General features: G+C 40.9%; 1 protein-coding gene across 1 annotated transcript in view; it reads right to left on the reverse strand.

Annotated features, from left to right (window-relative positions):
- Positions 1-17,875, reverse strand: part of NT5DC1 (5'-nucleotidase domain containing 1) — a 277,652-nt gene that overhangs the window by 85,508 nt on the left and 174,269 nt on the right. Inside the window, exons 9-10 of the mRNA XM_034765827.1 lie at positions 13,207-13,325; positions 11,867-12,025 (exon numbers count right to left, since the gene is read on the reverse strand). Coding sequence (XP_034621718.1) covers positions 11,867-12,025; positions 13,207-13,325 — 278 coding nt within the window. The remainder of the gene's footprint in view (positions 1-11,866; positions 12,026-13,206; positions 13,326-17,875) is intronic.

Below are 17,875 nucleotides of genomic sequence, written 5' to 3' on the forward strand. Positions count from 1 at the left end.
GGGGGGGGGGGGGGAGAGAGAAAGGGAGCGGGTGGGAGGGAGAGAGAAGGGGAGCGGCCAGGGCTACAGCGGGACGCTGCCACGCGGCCCCTCCCACCGTGCCCCCTGCAGGGAGGGCTCCGCTCCGGTTGGCGGGGAGGGAAGGACGAGGACTGCCCTGCCGGGCTTGCTGCAGGGTGCTCCCGTCCTCCACGCCGCCGCCCCCTACAGGGCGGCCGGAACGGAACAACAACAACAAAAAAAAGCGGCCATGCCGCCCTAGGATTGGGCGGAATGCTGCCTCGTTCAATCTGCCGCCCAAGCACCAGCTTGCTCGGCTGGTGCCTGGAGCCGGCCTTGTCTACACTGCAGCTGACACAGGTTTGTAGGGCTCAAACTGAGGGGCTGTTTAATTGCAGTGTAGACATTTGGGCTCAGGCTGCAGCCTGAGCTCTGGGACCTCCCAGTTCGCAGGGTCCTAGAGCCTGGGTTCCAGCCTGAACATCTACACCACAACTAAACAGCCCCACAGCCTGAGCCTTGTGAGCCTGAGTCAGCTGGCACAGACCAGCTACAGTTGTCTAGTTGCAGTGTAGACAGACCGATAGACGCCAATAATCTTTGACCAAGATAAATCTATTGATTCATCAGCTTGACCTGACTCAGGAAACCAGGATAATTTTTTAGCACTCCTTGGTGCTACTTTCTCTAAGTGCGTCTATTTTGCAGAGAAAAAATGAGTTTGATTGGCATATTCAGATCTAGATATTTGTTTCTCTCCATTGCTGAGAACAGGTGGAGATAGCTAACAGCTTTAGTTTTCAAGTACAGCATATCACCCAGAAGCTGAGCAATTCTTTTGTTCACCCATTAAGACAGCTGTTTTGGTTTGCTTTGTACACAAATAATACCTTTCCAAGAAAATCTTTAAGGGCAATTTAGAGTTCAATTTAGATTATCTATCAAATGAAAATTCACTTTCCAGCTGGAGGAGAGCTGCAAAAAGCAAATACCAATTATCCAGTTGATTATTCAAAAAAGCACATACAAGCCTTTGTATACAGGTCAGGGCCCTGCTTATTGGCAGGGGAAAAAAGATCATACTTCTGTCTCTGTGGATCTTTATGCCAGATTCATTAAGCAATTTAAATTGTAATCTGAGGAAATGCACTGACATTCTTCAAGTGAGAGAACTGCTCCATCTTGAAGCTGGAATTTCTCCCTTGTACTGCTCTATAGGGAGAGAACAAGGCTTAGGGTTAGAGCCCAAACTTCTTAACAGAACTAAAACCAAACCAACAAAACAAAAATTGTTAAATATAATGGCTGCCTTCATGCCACATATTAGGGGATTTTCTGTGCTCATATTTTATTATTTTCCCATTGCGGTAATCTCCAAATGAAAAGGGTGCCTTGATTGTAAAACCAAACCTTGATCTCAAATTTGAGAACTCCCAAGCTTTGTCCTTCACTTGTACCCCTATAAAAAGATACCAGGGTTACTCTGTGAGTATGCTTAAGAAGCTCCCAGTCTCATCCCCAATGCCTGATTACCAGAGTTCCATATCTGACTAGGAAGAGACTCAGCCTGCAGTTAAGGAAAGGTCAATGTTATTGATCTTACATGTTACTGAAACCACATAAAGATTCCCTGGCTATGGATTCAAATTACACCCTCCTAAAGTTTCTATTAGCCAATAATCATGAAGCCTTTAAAATTATTTGTGCTTGTGAAGAGTGCCAGACTGGCAATCCTGGAAAGAAAAATCTATCTATAGAACAGGAAAGCAGAAAGCAACAGTGAGGTAGGATTTCACTTCACCACATCACCAGTGTGCCCGTAAGTCTGACATAGAGTGACCACCAACAGGGGGTATGAGTAGTTAAGTCTTCATACTTCAGTCTTTTAGTTGGGACTGCCAACAAACATTTTCATTAATACTAGACCTGGAAGTAATTTATGTGATAGACACACCTGCACACCCATTACAAGAGTGATGACAGCAATGCATTTCAAACAAACCAGACCACAGAGCAGCAATGGGATAAGAAGAAGAGACAGGTGTCTGCAATGCCTAATTAAAATTTCTTCAGCAACAGGTTGTGGGTTAAATATTGGAGTCATTCTTCACATTTAATTTCCCTCTGGTCCAGTATGACTAGAATAAAAATGTCAGCTTTCTCTCCAGAGACAATCCCAGACTTTCTTTTTGTTTTTTGCAAAGTTACAGATATTCCCTGTAAACCCTATAGTAAGAACAACAAGAACATCTGAAAGCTACATCTTGAATGAATAAAAAATCCTTAAGTAAAAGGAAATTAATTAAGCTGGTAAAAAGGGATTTTTGTTGCAAAAGAATTAAAAAATAAAAATAAAAAGTCAACCAGCTCTAGCAGATTTTGTCAGGCTTCCACATGAATGCAAAAGAGAGGAAGGCCGAAGAACCTCCAACATGGTTGTATCTGTTGCACACAGATGGGACACAATCACAATCCCTGCACTCTCCTGTACACAAGGGCTGCTTCTTGCTAGCACACACTAGCACCAGCACCTGGCAATGGAGCTAGCTAGCTATCCTAAGTAGTGTACACTGCACACCCTTACAGAATGTAAGCACTGGGTTTGCTCCCCTTATATGGCAGCAAACTTTGGAAGACATTGTACCTTCCTAAAGTACAATGCCTTCCAGTGCAGGAGACAGGGCTGCGATTAAGTCACATTTGAACTTTTAATTGCTAAGCAAATCTGGGACACCCTTTAGTAATTAATTTCCCCCGATATGGTTCAAAAAATTGGAGGCAAAAACCAGCATTAGAATGCACCCATACTCTGGCCCGCTGCAGCCCCACACACAGCCTCATTGTACAGGCAGTCTTAGCACGACCATGAGTAATGTGTGTGGTTATTGTGAACAGGATCATCGCCCAGCCAATGGATTATGCGTAAAAACATTTGGCCTGCATGCCTTTTTCTGGGGCCCCCTGCCCAGGAATAGTTCTTCTCAGCAGTTTTTTTTTTCCGGGGGGGGGGGGGGGGGGGGGGAGACTAGGAATGTGGTAGAAATGTTTTTACTCCACACACTCCTCCACAGAGTGAAAGATTTCTGGTTGATATCCATGGGCAGTACTATTCAGAACCTGTTTGCAGTCCTGTCACTCATTACCATCCTATATTCTTCACGCAGTAAAACAGAGGATTCTTCAGGAAAACACTCACCCATTTATCCCCCACCAAAAAAAAAAAAAAAAAAGTGTTTAGGAAAGATTGACAGTGAAGAGGTGCCACGTTAGCAATTTATACACATCCTTCATTTATCCCAGATAAATCAACATTATAAGATTTTTTTTCTGCAGTAGAAAGATTTGCTCATTCACTTTTGCTGTTAAATATATTAGTAAACCACTGACAGGAACTTAGATGTTGTTTATGTCAATTTGGGCAGAAAAAATCCCACAGCCTCTAAGAACCAGTGTCTGACCTCCAAAGCCATATGGATGGCAACACTTTGCCTCAAATCCTAAGAAGCAGCAGCAGATCCACTTGGCTATGGTGTAGCCATGGTGGCATGTAGAAAGGATTTCCATCTTGAACCATCCCTTGCAAGTCTTCTTCCTTCAGCAAGAGTCAATATGGAAGGTTTTAGGCGTCTTAAAACTCTCAAAATTGCATTTCCAACTACATTCATGGTTAGCCTTGTGCTCTACTTCCTTTCACCTCACCTCACCTCTATAAACATACTGTAAAAGCGTATCTTCTTCTGCACGTTGGACATGACCCTACCATTGCTGTCTACTTGTTCTCAACTGGTGCAAGACTGCAACTTTCTGGGATCGTCTAAGTATCTCCTCATTTGTAACAAAATCAAACCAATGGATGTTAAGATACACCATAACTTTTGAACTGAAAACTGTTTAGTTTCCTCTCCTCAGGTGTTTTTTATGGCCATGTTTCTGCTCTATATAACAGGGTTGTCATCAGTACTGCATTGAACACTCATATCTTAGTTATCACGCAGACATCCTGCCACCCACACAGATGCCTTTGAAGATACTGAACTGTCATTGATGCAAGACTGATCTGACATGACTTCTTCAGTTATAGAGCCTCCTAATGTAAAACTATTCATCCATTCAATGTTATTGCCATCTAGGAGCACGTCAGCAGATCATTCGTTTCTATTTTATAAAAGGCATCCACACCTTTTATTTCATCATCACTGATCTTAAGTCCCACAGAATCTGTCAGGGAATCATATCGCAGGTGATCAGGCCTCCTGGTTGGAACAGGAGTCTGGCCTAGTGCTCAGAGTCCAAAGGCCAGAACCCAAACTCAAAGCAGAATCAGAGCTGGGGATCAGAGCTGAAGATCAGAACATAAGTCAGACTCCGAATGCCAGAGCCAAGGGTCGAGACAGAGTCTAAGCCAGGAATCAGAGTCGAGGGACACAGCTGGATTACCTGGACTCAGGGAAGGCAGGAGCAGGGCTGGGAGAATGGGAACAAGGCTGGGTGCAGGGTAGGATTTGGGCTGGAGCACTGAAGGAACAAAATAGGAGCAGGCTTAGAGTGAGGAGAGCACAGGGAGGCAGAGTCTCCATGGACATATGCGTTGAGCAGCCAACGACCTACTGCTGCTGCTGGGCTTAAGAAGCACCCTGCTGACTTCCTCAGCCAATCAGGCAGGGCATCTGTCAGGCAGCCTAGCTGACTCCTTAGGTTATCAGGAGACTCAGCAGGCACAGCTGCAGGGATCTAATTTTTTCTCAGCTCTTCCAGCATTAGCTGTAGTTGGTCAATAATCTCTCCAAGTAATGCAATATCATCTGCATACTTGAGATCCTCTAAAGAATCTTTAACTTTCCATCGCCTTCTTTGGTTTCAATCAACTTTGTGGTCAGAAAGTTCTTAGAACAGGAAATAAGGTTGGTGAGTGAATGCATCCCTGACATACCACTGATTTACTGAAAACAAGTCTGTAATGCAACCGTGGTACAGTTCCTCCACTAGGTACACTCAGTCCTGAGGCACCCTGGACTGGCGCAGCAATTTCCACAGTAGTGGTTGATGCACTGAGTCTATAAATGCCATGTTAACTTCCTTTTGTCAGTCTGGCTTGCCAATAACATTCCACAGAGCGTATATAGCATGGTTTGTACAGAAACCACAGCGGTCGTCTGTCATTTTTGGGTTGGGACAGTATTTCAGTCAATTCAGTAGTATGACTGTAAACCCCTTCCCTAGGACTGGCAGCAGTGTTATTCCTCTATTGTTTGAGCAAGTGGATCACTCTTTTTTGAAAAAATGATGATGCAGCCTCTTTCCAAACCTTCTGGAAAGTGACCAGTTTCCCAAACTGTTTAGGCAACTCGATAAAACCAGTGAACTAAATTTGGGCCTCCACTCTGCAGCTGTTCTGATATAATTTTGTCAAGACCAGGTGCTTTATCATTCTGTAACTGTTCAACCACAAATATCACTTCCTCTCATGTTACCAGCCTGTTTTTATTTGGGTTTATTTTTGGACTAATTTGTAGTTTATATGTTGGTGGGAGTTATGAATTCACGAGAGTGCTCATGCCAGTGCTCAAGTTGTGCATCAATATCCTATTAATATTTTCCATTTTTGTCCTTAACTGGCAGAAGCCATAAGAATGAATATCCAACTAGGACCTTCAAAGTCTCAAATACAGAATTCTTCTCATGTCTTTCAGAGGCTTCCTCAAAATACTGCGCTATACTATTGCACCATTGATTACAATAATTCTGACAGGCCCCCTTGACCACTTATTCAAGACATTTCTTTTTCCCTAATCTCTGAAAAGCTTCCTGAATGCTTACTATCACTTTTTCCTTTATTAACTGTAGTTACAAAGTAGTGCTCTTTCTACTATCTATCTATTAAAATGAAAAGAGTAAATGGAGAGGCCTTTGGACTAGATTCTCACCCGTGCCAAGATCTGGTTGGAATCTGAAAGTTGTTTACAGATCGCTGATTCTGAAGCCACAGCTACTCCAGCAACAGCCTTGAGCTGAAGCAGCCCAGGGTCTGCTCGAACTTATATCAGCTCTGTATGGTCCCTAAGGAATCATATGTCAGCCAAAAACTGGTGGAATGCTGCTGTTCTCTGCTCTGCCCTCCTCCTCTCCAAACATGCCCTCTATGCTGGGGGCTGAGAGTAGTTGGTGCAGGAGCAAACTCTACCTGCAGTACTCCAGCTGACAGCACCTAATTGCTGGGGGGATTCTCATCTGACTAGTCACGGCTGCTTTGCATCAACTGATTAGTCAAAAGGAGAAGATGGGAAGAGATTCTGGCCCTACATTGTAAGATGTCTTTAGCCCATGATGAACATGGCCAAAAGTCTGAGTGACATGAAAGACCTGAATGGGAAACCAGTCCTAAAACCTGGATGAAACATTAACTTCACAATCTGTAAATGGTAGATTAGCAAATAAAAAAGTAAGGGAGCAGAGCTGTAGGGTTGTAGGGTTGTCAGTAAGAGTTAAAGAAAACAAATATAAACACTCAAAAAGAAGAATGGGAATGATGGAAAAAATCAAACTGAAAATCAAACATTTAGAAAAGCAAAATCTATAGGTGTCTTGTTCACACACCGTGATTACATCTTTTAGGAGCACTATTTACCAGCTGTGTCAATTTTTTGGTTAACAAATATAGAATCCATGTTTATGCCACACCATTGTCTTTTACCCATCATAGGGCCTGGTCCCACTAATACTTGATATTGAGCATAGTGGTTACTACTGTGAATAGTCCCATTGCCCTCAAAGTACAGTGCAAAGAGCCAAATTCTCAGCTGGTGTAAAGTGTCAGAGCTCCACTGACTTCAATGGAGTTCCGACAATTTACACCAGCTGAGGGGGCTAAGTGTCTGCAGGATCAGATCCATACTGTGTAAGTCTAAAGACATCAGTTTAACATTACAATCCTTGATTAAGCCTTACAGTACCTTTAAAAGGCTTGATTCTCCAGACACTTAGTACCAAGTTTAGGGCTCACTAAAGGCATGTGGATGTGATCTTACTGAAGGTAGGGATGAGAGTACAGGAGGCAGGCCCAAGGCCTTGGCTGAAGCAGGTAGGCCTGCTCTTGGTCTCTCTCAGGCTGATCCTGCAAGCCAGACCATTGAGATCAGCAGTGGGATGTGGGCCTAGGAAACACCAAAGGTGACAGGAAAAAGCCCACAATATTGTGTAAATGTCAGGTGTTTGACTAGTGACCACTATAACTAGATATTTCTAAAACAAAATTCCCATTCAGTCCAATAAATCATTAGCTATGCACTAATATAATAATTCCTTTCACCCAAAGACATCATATTGCTTCACAGACATAAATTCAGTAAGCCTCACAACATCTCACCCAGATGGTTACTGTAAATATTATTATACTCGTTTTAAAGATGGGTAAACAGGTACAGAGACATTAAGTGATTTTTCCAAGGTCACTCAGAGGGAGTGTTGGGAACAAAACTCATGGGACCTGGCTTGCAACCAAAACTAACTATTAGACAACCTCTCTGTAAAATGAGTGTTTACAGGGTCCTGCTCACTGCTGATGTCCACAATATCTGTCAGTAATTTCCTGTCACTACATGCGTTCCTATAGTCAGAGTTTTTACACACAGAGGAACTGCTGTGAGTTCATTTCTTTCAAAATTCTGGGACACATTCCAATTGTCTTTAGAGTTTTCACTGATGGGAGTCTGCCACACTTTTGAAATAGAGAAGGAGAAAAAAAAGTCTCAAACCAACCAATCAACCAACCAACCTCCCAAACCTAGGGACATCCTAATTTCACACACTAGTTATTTGTGATATGCTGTAACTGATTGAGGAGCAGCATGAAGAATTCCTACAGTTTCTTGATGAACTGTTCATTTTGTTATGACACACACTTGAAAAACCTACAACTATTACCACAACTTTACATCTGATTTGCATGACGAATTTAGTTACAAGCATAAAGACAAAAATAACTAATGAAAATGGAAGTTGTTAGCTGCTGAGGTTGTGAGTGACGGGTATTTTTTGTTTAATTTTCTCACTCTTTTAATGATGAAACATTATATATAACTGGAAACAAAAGAGCACTCATTAAATTTGTATTTTCTTTGTGAAGGACATACTTGCAGCTGGTGTTTTTCCTAGGATTTCAGTAGGAGCCAGCCTTTTCCACCAGAGTATGATGGGTCAGAAAAGGAGAAGACAGAAAGAGGAAAGATTGGGAAATAAATCAAACATCATTTACAGAGTCTCTATAAAGAATATAAGGGGAGTGAATCAAGATGGAAAGAAGATGTCACATTACAATAATAATTTCCTTAATCACATGAATTCTGATCCTGCAAGACGCTGAACACCTGAAAAAAAAGACACTGAAGACAACAGGCATTTTCTGTAAACTACTTTGGTACAAAAACACATTAGTCATTTGAGAGCAGAAAAAAGAGGCCAGGGAATAAGTTTTTGTTCTCGTTCCCTAAAGAAGTGGCTTTGTAAATGCCTTGCATTAACTTCCTCATCCCTTAAAGAAGCCATGACAGTCTTAGATCAAAACCTCGGCTTTAGAAAAAGGGTTGTCCCTCAACTATACACACTTCATGTAAACACCTAAAAATTGGGGAACGTCACCAAGTTTATTTAAATTGGAGGTAAGAACATTTTTATTTTGTAAAGATTATTAGCTCTTAGCCACAGGGTATTCACCTTCTGTTATGTGTTTATACAGCATGTAGCACACTGTGGGTACTACTTCAAAACTATTAATTATTATTATTATTATTATTATTATTAATTAAAAGCCATAATTTATTTGAACACAATTTTCACACAAACTGAATTTGTGTGAAAGCTTTGAAACAGCTTTTCTTCCCATTTCACCTGAAGGCTAACAGGAGAGGTTGATTAGGACAATTAAAAAAAAAATCTTTGTAGGAGTCTGAGGGGAATCGTTTTGAACTAGTCCTGTTAAGTTAGTCCTGTGCAGTCAATTGTAGAGATATGGAAGTGATCTGTTGTTCAGACCCCTGTGAACAGCATAGCAATACAATAATACCACTGACCTTCCATGGGCCCCCTCGGTTCAGATTCCTTTAATCAACACAATTCATTTTCCCTTTGCTTACTTGCTGTCACCAGCAGTGGATATAAGCTGAACATAGATTCAGTGTGGGAGAGAAGGCATTTGACTGAGACACTGCATTCTATTATCACAGATACTACACCTTTAGCAAAACATCAAATTCTTATCTAAAAGTCTCAATTTCCTACTTGATAATTGCAAATACAGAGAAAGTGCTTCTTCTGAAAAACAAACCAGATGTTAGGTCAGATGCCTTTTATCCAGTGCAAATAAATAAAAGCCCAAAATTACACAATGCTAGGAAATTTATTTGCACACTAAGAGTTTTTGCTATGCTATGGTTCCGAGAAACTTACAGGAAGACAAATTGTGAATAAGTGTTGGTTTTTTGTTTTAATGAAGTAAATGATTCATCCTAACTACATATTTAACATACTTGAGAAGACTTGGTTGAATCACTAGTAATTTCCATTTACCAAGCAGTTACTGTCTTAATTGTGATGAATTAAAAAAAAAAAAAAAAAAAAAAAAAGCTGGAAATATTAGTTTGAGAAACTAGTGCAATCAGAGTTTCCACCTAGAAGACAGATGGAATTTGTGCAGTACAGCTTGTAGAATTTTTAAAATGTTATTAATATAAATGTAATCCATATTTTTCTAACAACTTATACAAAGAGCTATGACTTTTTTCTTTTTACTAAGTAATGCATTCCTCTTGCTAGAAGACTTAAGGTTGTGTTTGCCTTCCTTCCTGCCCATCTGTGACACAGGAAAGAACCTGAACTTTAATGACTTGTTTTACTTATTCACTTACTTTGATGCCCTTCTTTGAACTCAGTTTAGAAAGCAGTGTAGTTCAGAGGAATATATTTGATATTTATAATAAAAGGAGGGCATGTGGAGAAACAATCCTTATTTTTACTCCATTTCACTCAAACTCATATTTCAGTATCTACTTTTCACATTACACCCTTTCCCCCGGTTCTCCCTCCAAAATGTAACAAAAATGAGGGTGGATGGGTGTTTGAATATGCAACATGATTAAAAACAAAAAGATATCTGAACTGGTATTAGTCCCCATCTCAAATTATATTTTTAATAGCAAGAAATACTTCTCCCTACAAAATAAACAGTTTCAAAAAGTAACAAAACATTATTTATCCTCAGTCAGAAGGGTATCACTGATGTATTTAGGAACACATCAAAGGAAGAAACATTCAAAACTGAACAGGTTGAAATTTTTTGCACAGATTTTTCATTAAAAATGGCCTCTTCACAAATACAGTGTTATCAATTTTTTGGGGTTTTTTTTTTTGCCAAATTTTCTGCGAAATTTATTAAAAGATTGGAATTGTCATTGAAATGTTTTGTTTAGTAAAAACTCAGTTTCAGGCAAGTAAACAAATCATATAAAAACTATTTAGATGAAAATATCCCCCCACAAATGAGAACATGTTTCATTTTTGAACTCTGAAATGGAAACAATTTTAAAATTTCACCATTTTCTGTGAAATTATTTCCCCATTTTCTGACAGCTCTAATTCCAAATATCTGAGCTCAAGATGGAGAAGCACTGTCTTCCCATTTGCTAGAGATTATAACATGAGAGGCTAAACAGTCCTAACCTCACCAATTCTAAGGAAGACATAAGAGAATATTAGAACAGTATGTCTACACTGCAGCTGGGAGGGTGCCTCCCATTCTGGCATAGATACAAGCTAGCTCTGTTGGAGCTAGAGCACTAAAAATAGCATGTGGATGTTGTGGTACAGGCAGTAGCACAGGCAGTGGCACAATAAATAAATAAAGATTAGGGGGTTGGGAGGGCTTGTATTCAAGTGGCTAATCTGTGCTGCCATCTGTGCTGCTGCAACATCCACTCTGCTGTTTTTAGTGTGCTAGCTCGAGCAGAGCTAGCGCATGTCTGTCTACCCAGACTGGGAGGCACACTCCCACTTAAAGTGTAGGGCTAGGTTGTGCCTATGTTCAGGAAGGGTAGGTATGCAGAGGAGCCTTGCTGCAGCAGACCTCCTACAGTTCCATGGGGATGTATGCTGCAGGTGCAGCTCTGCCATCCTTTACATAGGTGGTTCAGCATGCTCTTTTCTTTCTTCCCTGGCAGTTCGGCTGATCAGTGGAAAGAAGAAAGGGGCCACAGCCCAATCCTCCCCACATCTCTTTGGATGAGTTTCGGGCTGATAGTGGTGCTGGCATGGATCAATGGACCTTCTTCCCAGCTACCTTTAACTTAAAGTGTTTTTTATTATTTATTTAAGATGATTGTCAAAGGGGCTGTAGTTGACCAACCTCAGAGAAGCTTCCCTTTGTGAATAGGAAACATCGGCAGACTGTGAACATACACAGTAGAATACACCTGAATTCATTTCAGATGACTGGCTTCCACTGCAGGAGCTGAAGGTAAGCAGGTTTAGAGATTTGGCTCATGGGAGCAGTGAAGGTTCATGTGAATGAAAATCTAAAGCCCACATTTCTTGAACCACGGTTTAGCTAGCTTAGTGTCAGGAAATGGCAGCCCATAGGGCACTAGTGCTGCCTTGCTGTAAATAGGGGCCTTATGATGTCAAGTTGTTATATGATGGCATAATTTTGATACAGCCATGAATGGGCATGAAAAATATAGGCACTGCCAAAAGACTTGCATCACTACTCGTAGGCTTCTTCTTATTCTACTTAGTGCAGGTGGCCCGACAATTATTTCTAACCTTTTTTTTTTTTTTTTTTTCCCTTTAGTTCAACGAAACAGCTGCAAGGAACCCTTACCTCATATTTTCCTTTCTTCTCCAAGGGCTCAGACTCAGTCTCCACAGGTATCATAACTTCGTCCCCTCTAAGCTCCTCTAAGATGAAGACCGTTTCCCAGTTGCTATAGTGACGGGCTGGGAAAATATCTGAATGCATGCTGTCACCAAAATAAACAACCTAAAAGTGAAGCAGCAAATTAAAAGTGCTATGTGTGTGAGGAAAACACAAGCAACTGTGTTTCAGAGGCAGAAAGGGAGCTTCAAAAACAACCAAATAAAAATTCCTCTAGGTTTATCTGGACACAACAAATGAATGTTTTATCATGGTTTCTTTCTATAAAAAAGCCTCCTCACTGCAGGCCTTTCACTCCATTTTGGTTTGCCTCTGAATACCTTCCATGCCCTGGCCTTGCACAGACATTACAATAGAACACTGCAATATGAGTGGCACATAGGACAACACTGCTAGGGCATTTTGGTTGACAAAACTAGCATATTAGACAGCAGTAAAGTAAAACTGACAAGCAGATAAAACAGAATTTAAAAAAAAATGTAACAAATTTGGGAAATATTTGAAACAAAGGAAAACTCTGATCATTTCTCTTTATTTCTGAACGGAACCTTCTATCATGTTGTACTTACGTGTATAGCCTACATATTGGGTGAAACTGGCCCTATTGAAGTCAATGGCAAAACTCCTATGGACTTCAAAGGGGTCAGGATTTCACCCATTGAATGGGGTGATACAATGGTCCAAGTTTTTATTTACGCAACCTTGTTCAACTGTTTTCTCTACAGGAAAAGATTACACAGGTTTTATTACACACACATGCACACAGAGTAGATATATATACACACATGCATAATCAGATATATATTCGGTAAAACATTTATTTTTCCTTTTTGAGAAAAGCAGTAAATATCTATAATTCCTAGTCAACTTCTCCCTTCCTGTTCTGTATTAATGAATACAAGAACCACTATTTTATCCCCAATACCGGATTCCCCAGCACATATCTATCTTTTAGACTGCCTGCTCTCCAGGAAGGAACTGTATTCTTGTGTATTGTACACAAGCCCATTGGCACTGTTAAACAAATAATCATGCAGACAACAACAGCACTAGGAGAGTTATGGTGTAAATTAACTAATAGGACCCATCTTTAATATCTATTGGGCATTTTCTTCAAATGTTTACTACTAGGCGAAGCACAAAGTACTGCAAGTAATCTCCATGGAAATTCAATGGGATTACTCAGCACTACATTCAGTAATAAGGTTCTAATTCATGCTCATTTGGTGATAAATAGATCAATGGTGGTATCTATTAAGATAACTTGCCCCTTTCTTGCTGAATACCTTGGGTTCTGGCTTGCCCGTCATCTTCTTCAGCAGTTCATAAAGATGGGTAGCATTACCTTGGGAATACCAGCCAGGCTTGTCCAAGGATGGCAGAGCCTCCTGTTCCTCATCATTTTCTGAAATCATAAAACAAGATTTCCCACTGTTAGTGAGGGCAATAAGAAAACTCACTAGCCTTCTGGTGCTGTTTGAGAGACGCATGACAAGATGCACCTATTTACCCATGATAATTCTAATTTGACACTAAAGACTTGTCTACGCTTACTGCGGGATCAACAAGCCGCGATCGATGCATCGGTGGTCAATTTAGCGGGTCTTGTGAAGACTCGCTAAATCGACTGCAAATCACTCTCCCATCAACTCCTGTACTCCACTGGATTGAAGAGTAGGGGGAGTCGACGGGAGAGCGTTTTCCGTCGACATCGCATAGTGTGGACCCCACTGTAAGTAGATCTAAGCGACGTTGATTTGAGTTACACTATTTATGTAACTCAAATTGTGTAGCTTAGATCGAATTTCCCCTGTAGTGTAGACAAGGCCTGAGAAGAAGGACGTGTCCAGGAGAGAGGAAGGTGGTGGGAGGTTCAAGTTAAGGTACTAATCAGAAGTTTCAGGTTAGGTCAGGTTGTAGTATAGGACCTGATGAAAGTTCGGGGAGCATGGCTCACTGTCACTGCTGTGCATGGTGGTTCCAATAAAAGAGATATTTGAGATTTAAAGGCCTCAGGCTGCAACTGTATTGATTTTCACTCAGACTTAATGTTATCCATAATCTATAATGCCTGATGTTATGCTCAATTATCCACGAATGCCCGGAAGCCTACAGAACAGTTCCCAACCTCTTTTCCCATGAAAGGAGGGGTTGCAAATATGTAGCCAAACTCTCTCTCAGGGAGATCAAACCATATCTGACAGAGGTGTGTTCCCATGACAATTATACTCCTCCTTCCTCTGTCATACCTTAGCTCTGCCAGCTCCCAAAATTGTACCCATATTTTGGGATAGAGATTAGGCCCATCCAAACATACCACAAGAGGCTTCAACCAAAAGTTGCAGTGATGGAGGTTGAAAACTACACAAACAATATTGAGAGGTCATCAGCTACCCTATGGCAGTTGCTACAGCATTCCAGGGAAAGATAACAGCAATACCTACCTATGGAAACAGAACTAACTAAACGCTGACTCTATACACCAAGGTCAATATGCTGTGTACGAAAAAAAATTCCTTCCTGAGCTCAAATAAAGTGATAAACTATTGAGCATACAGGTGAGCATCATCAATCTCATATCTAAAATTTGCACTAATGCCTGATGTTCCAGTATCATCCTGCTCAAGGGAGAGAGTGTGTAGAAACAAACTGATGCTAATGCTATAGGTGAGATGTGCTTCCTATCCAGGCAGCCATCTACGCACCCTGCAGTCACAGTAAGATGCAAACCAGGAGTCTTAGTAGAGTATGAAAGTCACCATCCCCTAGCTGATCTGACTGTAAGCACAACCTCCAGCCACTCTGGACACCTGCCTTGGTGTCTGTACAGCTAAACTTGTGTAAATCTCTGTTAGATAGTGTGTCATTATCAACTGTATCTTTTTGCTTCTTGTTGGAGCCAACTTGCTGACCTTTGCAAAACTGTAAATGGGAATCTCATCAGAAAGTGAACTTGTCTAATACAGTGCATGTGCATTGGTTACTGAAGTGATTACGCAAAGGGGTTATTTTGTTTCTCAGCCCCAATACAATATTTTTTATACAATAAAGAGAGAGAGAGAAGAAAAGAGGTCAATATAGTGTTTTGATCTGGTTTATCTAGAACATCAGTAATTCTATACAGTCTATTGCTACAGTATTGTTCGAGAATTACAAAATACCTTAGAGCGGGAGAGAGAGAGAGAGAAGTCTAGAACAGAGAGAGCAAACATTATGGAGTTACAGGGTGCAGCAATTCCCGCAGAGTGAAGTGAAACTTTGGAGACAGAGTAGAGCAAGGGGAAGGAAAGCTGTTTAAAAAAAACAGTAAAGGTGCATACAACAGGATAATATATACACTGATGGGAGGACAAAAAGAGGTAGTAATGGGGAAAAGAGAAACATGAGGAGAGGCTGCAAATCTTTTTCAAATGTTGTGGGTCCAGAAATCTGACTAAAAACAGGATTATTCCCAGACAAAACAATTTTATAGTAGGGATGTTCTAGAAACTGGGATGAGCAAGGAAATCCAAAATTAAGAACATCATTCTGCTTCAAACTCATGCGGAAACAGTTTCCCTCTCATACTCCCTACAAACCAAAGAAATATAACAATATGTATTAAAGGTGGAATGTTATCCTTCACTTTGCATTTCCTGGCTTTTGATTGTTGGTTTGTGACTCAACCTTAATGTTGTTGAAACAATTTGTCTGAATTTCCTCATTTGCTTTTGCTGTTTTAAAACTATTCATATATCCTCCTTTCACCCTGACCTGCCCTCACAGTTTCCTGGAAGATTTTAAACAGGTTTTAAATTAGACACACTATCTTGTTGTCAGCACCGGCTCCAGGCACCAGCTTAAAAAGCAGGTGCTTGGGGCGGCCAAGGGAGAGGGGCGGGATGTGCGGCAATTCGGGGGCAGCAGGTCCCTCACACCCTCTAGGAGCGAAGGACCTGCCGCCGAACTGCCACCGCCGATCGCGGCTTTTTTTTTCTTTTTTTTGCTTGGAGTGGCAGAAATGCTGGAGCTGGCCCTGCTTGTTGTCATGCTCATGGAAATTTGTTTTTTTTCTGCATATTTTTAGACATATTTGCAGGGATGGTGAATGGGTAGCCACACATTTCAGACACATAATTGTCTAAAGATAGCAGAGGTTTTAGATTTTTCCCAAAAAGAGTTTCTTAGATTGACAAGAACAAAATTCATATCTATGAAAACTACTTATAAGACAGTCTGCAAATAGAGACCCATCAAACAGATTAATATTTTGTTAAATGGACATTTTTTGAAATGGCAAAATAATGAACAATCTCATTTTTAACAAGATAATATGGTTCCCCTTCTTTTATATACTCTAAAGATCCAAACTGCAATTGATTATGTCCTCTCTAAGACAGTGGTGGGCAAAATGCGGCCCAGGGGCCGCACGGGGCCCATCGGGGTAATCTGCTGGTCCGCAGGCAAGGCCGCCCGCAGCTCCCAGTCGCCGCGGTTCGCCATTCCCAGCGACTGGGAGCTGCGGGTGGCCATGCCTGTGGATAGTCGATGTAAACAAACTGTCTCTCAGCTCGCCAGCGGATTACCCTGACGGGCCGTGTGCGGCCCACAGGTTGCCCACCACTACTCTAAGACATATGTGCTTTCTATGAATTGCTTTAAGTCATGGGCATATTCTTCTTTTTATCCAGAAAGCTTTCAAAATAATCCATGCTGCATGTTAATGTTCTGGCAAGTTCAATCAAGTACCTACAGCAGTAGATGAAGTAGGCTCTCCCACACCTTCCCATGTAAAAATAAAGTGAACTACATAATTGTATCTCAGTGATCAGAAGCAAAGAGGAAATAGGTAGCCATTTTTCAAAATGGAAAGCTTAACAGAAAGGTGGCTAAGTGACTGGTATTAAGATTGGTGTGGCTCAGTGTATAATGATCTGGAAAATGAGGTGGACAGCAGAATGGTTAACAGCTATGATGCCAATGTTTTTAGTTATCATTACCATTGTGGAGAATTCTTAGAAACACCAGAAGGACTGAAGTATGTATGAAACAATAAGAGGTGGATCAGTCTAGTGTCTTTCTGTCAGCTGAATCATTAAAACACTGGATGAAAAAAACCAGCAATGTGAATATGCTTATCAAATACAGCAGTGTTGGTATTACAGCAATAATTGATAACACTGGTCTACAATTTTTGAGAAGTCATCTGCTTCAGAGATAAAGTGTGCTATTTATTATGTATTTTGATGTACTGAATTCAAATATAACAATTAAAACAGCTGATTGGCTACTGTTTCTAAGATATTGAAGTTTTTACATTTTATGTCTATGTATATTGTGTAGCTAGTAGAGTTTTAATCATAAATTGTAAACCTAAGTCTTTTCATGTGTTTATGGTTGCTTTACATGATAATATTTCACCTATCCTGTTTATGTAACACTTTAAAAATCAGCAAAAGGGTTATAGAAATAAAATTTATTATGAAACAAAAGGCAAAACACTATTATGTATATAGTTTAGTCCTATTCAATGTCTACTCGGCACTTCTTGGCTTGTCTCTTGTATTCATTAAATGGAGCATCTCTTGTCACTGTCCAGCAATAGTCTGCAAGCATTGATGGGCTCCATTTGCCCTGATAGCGTTTCTCCATTGTTGCAATGTCCTGGTGAAATCGCTCGCCGTGCTCGTCGCTCACTGCTCCGCAGTTCGGTGGAAAAAAATCTAGATGAGAGTGCAAAAAATGTATCTTTAGTGACATGTTGCAACCAAGGCTTTTGTATGCCTTGCGGAGGTTTTCCACCAACAACCTGTAGTTGTCTGCCTTGTTGTTTCCGAGAAAATGTATTGCCACTAACTGGAAGGCTTTCCATGCCGTCTTTTCCTTGCCACGCAGTGCATGGTCAAATGCATTATCTCGAAGAAGTTCACGAATCTGAGGACCAACAAAGACACCTTCCTTTATCTTAGCTTCATT

Source organism: Trachemys scripta, chromosome 3 (genome assembly GCF_013100865.1).
Source record: "Trachemys scripta elegans isolate TJP31775 chromosome 3, CAS_Tse_1.0, whole genome shotgun sequence".
In the NCBI taxonomy this organism is placed as follows: domain Eukaryota; kingdom Metazoa; phylum Chordata; order Testudines; family Emydidae; genus Trachemys; species Trachemys scripta.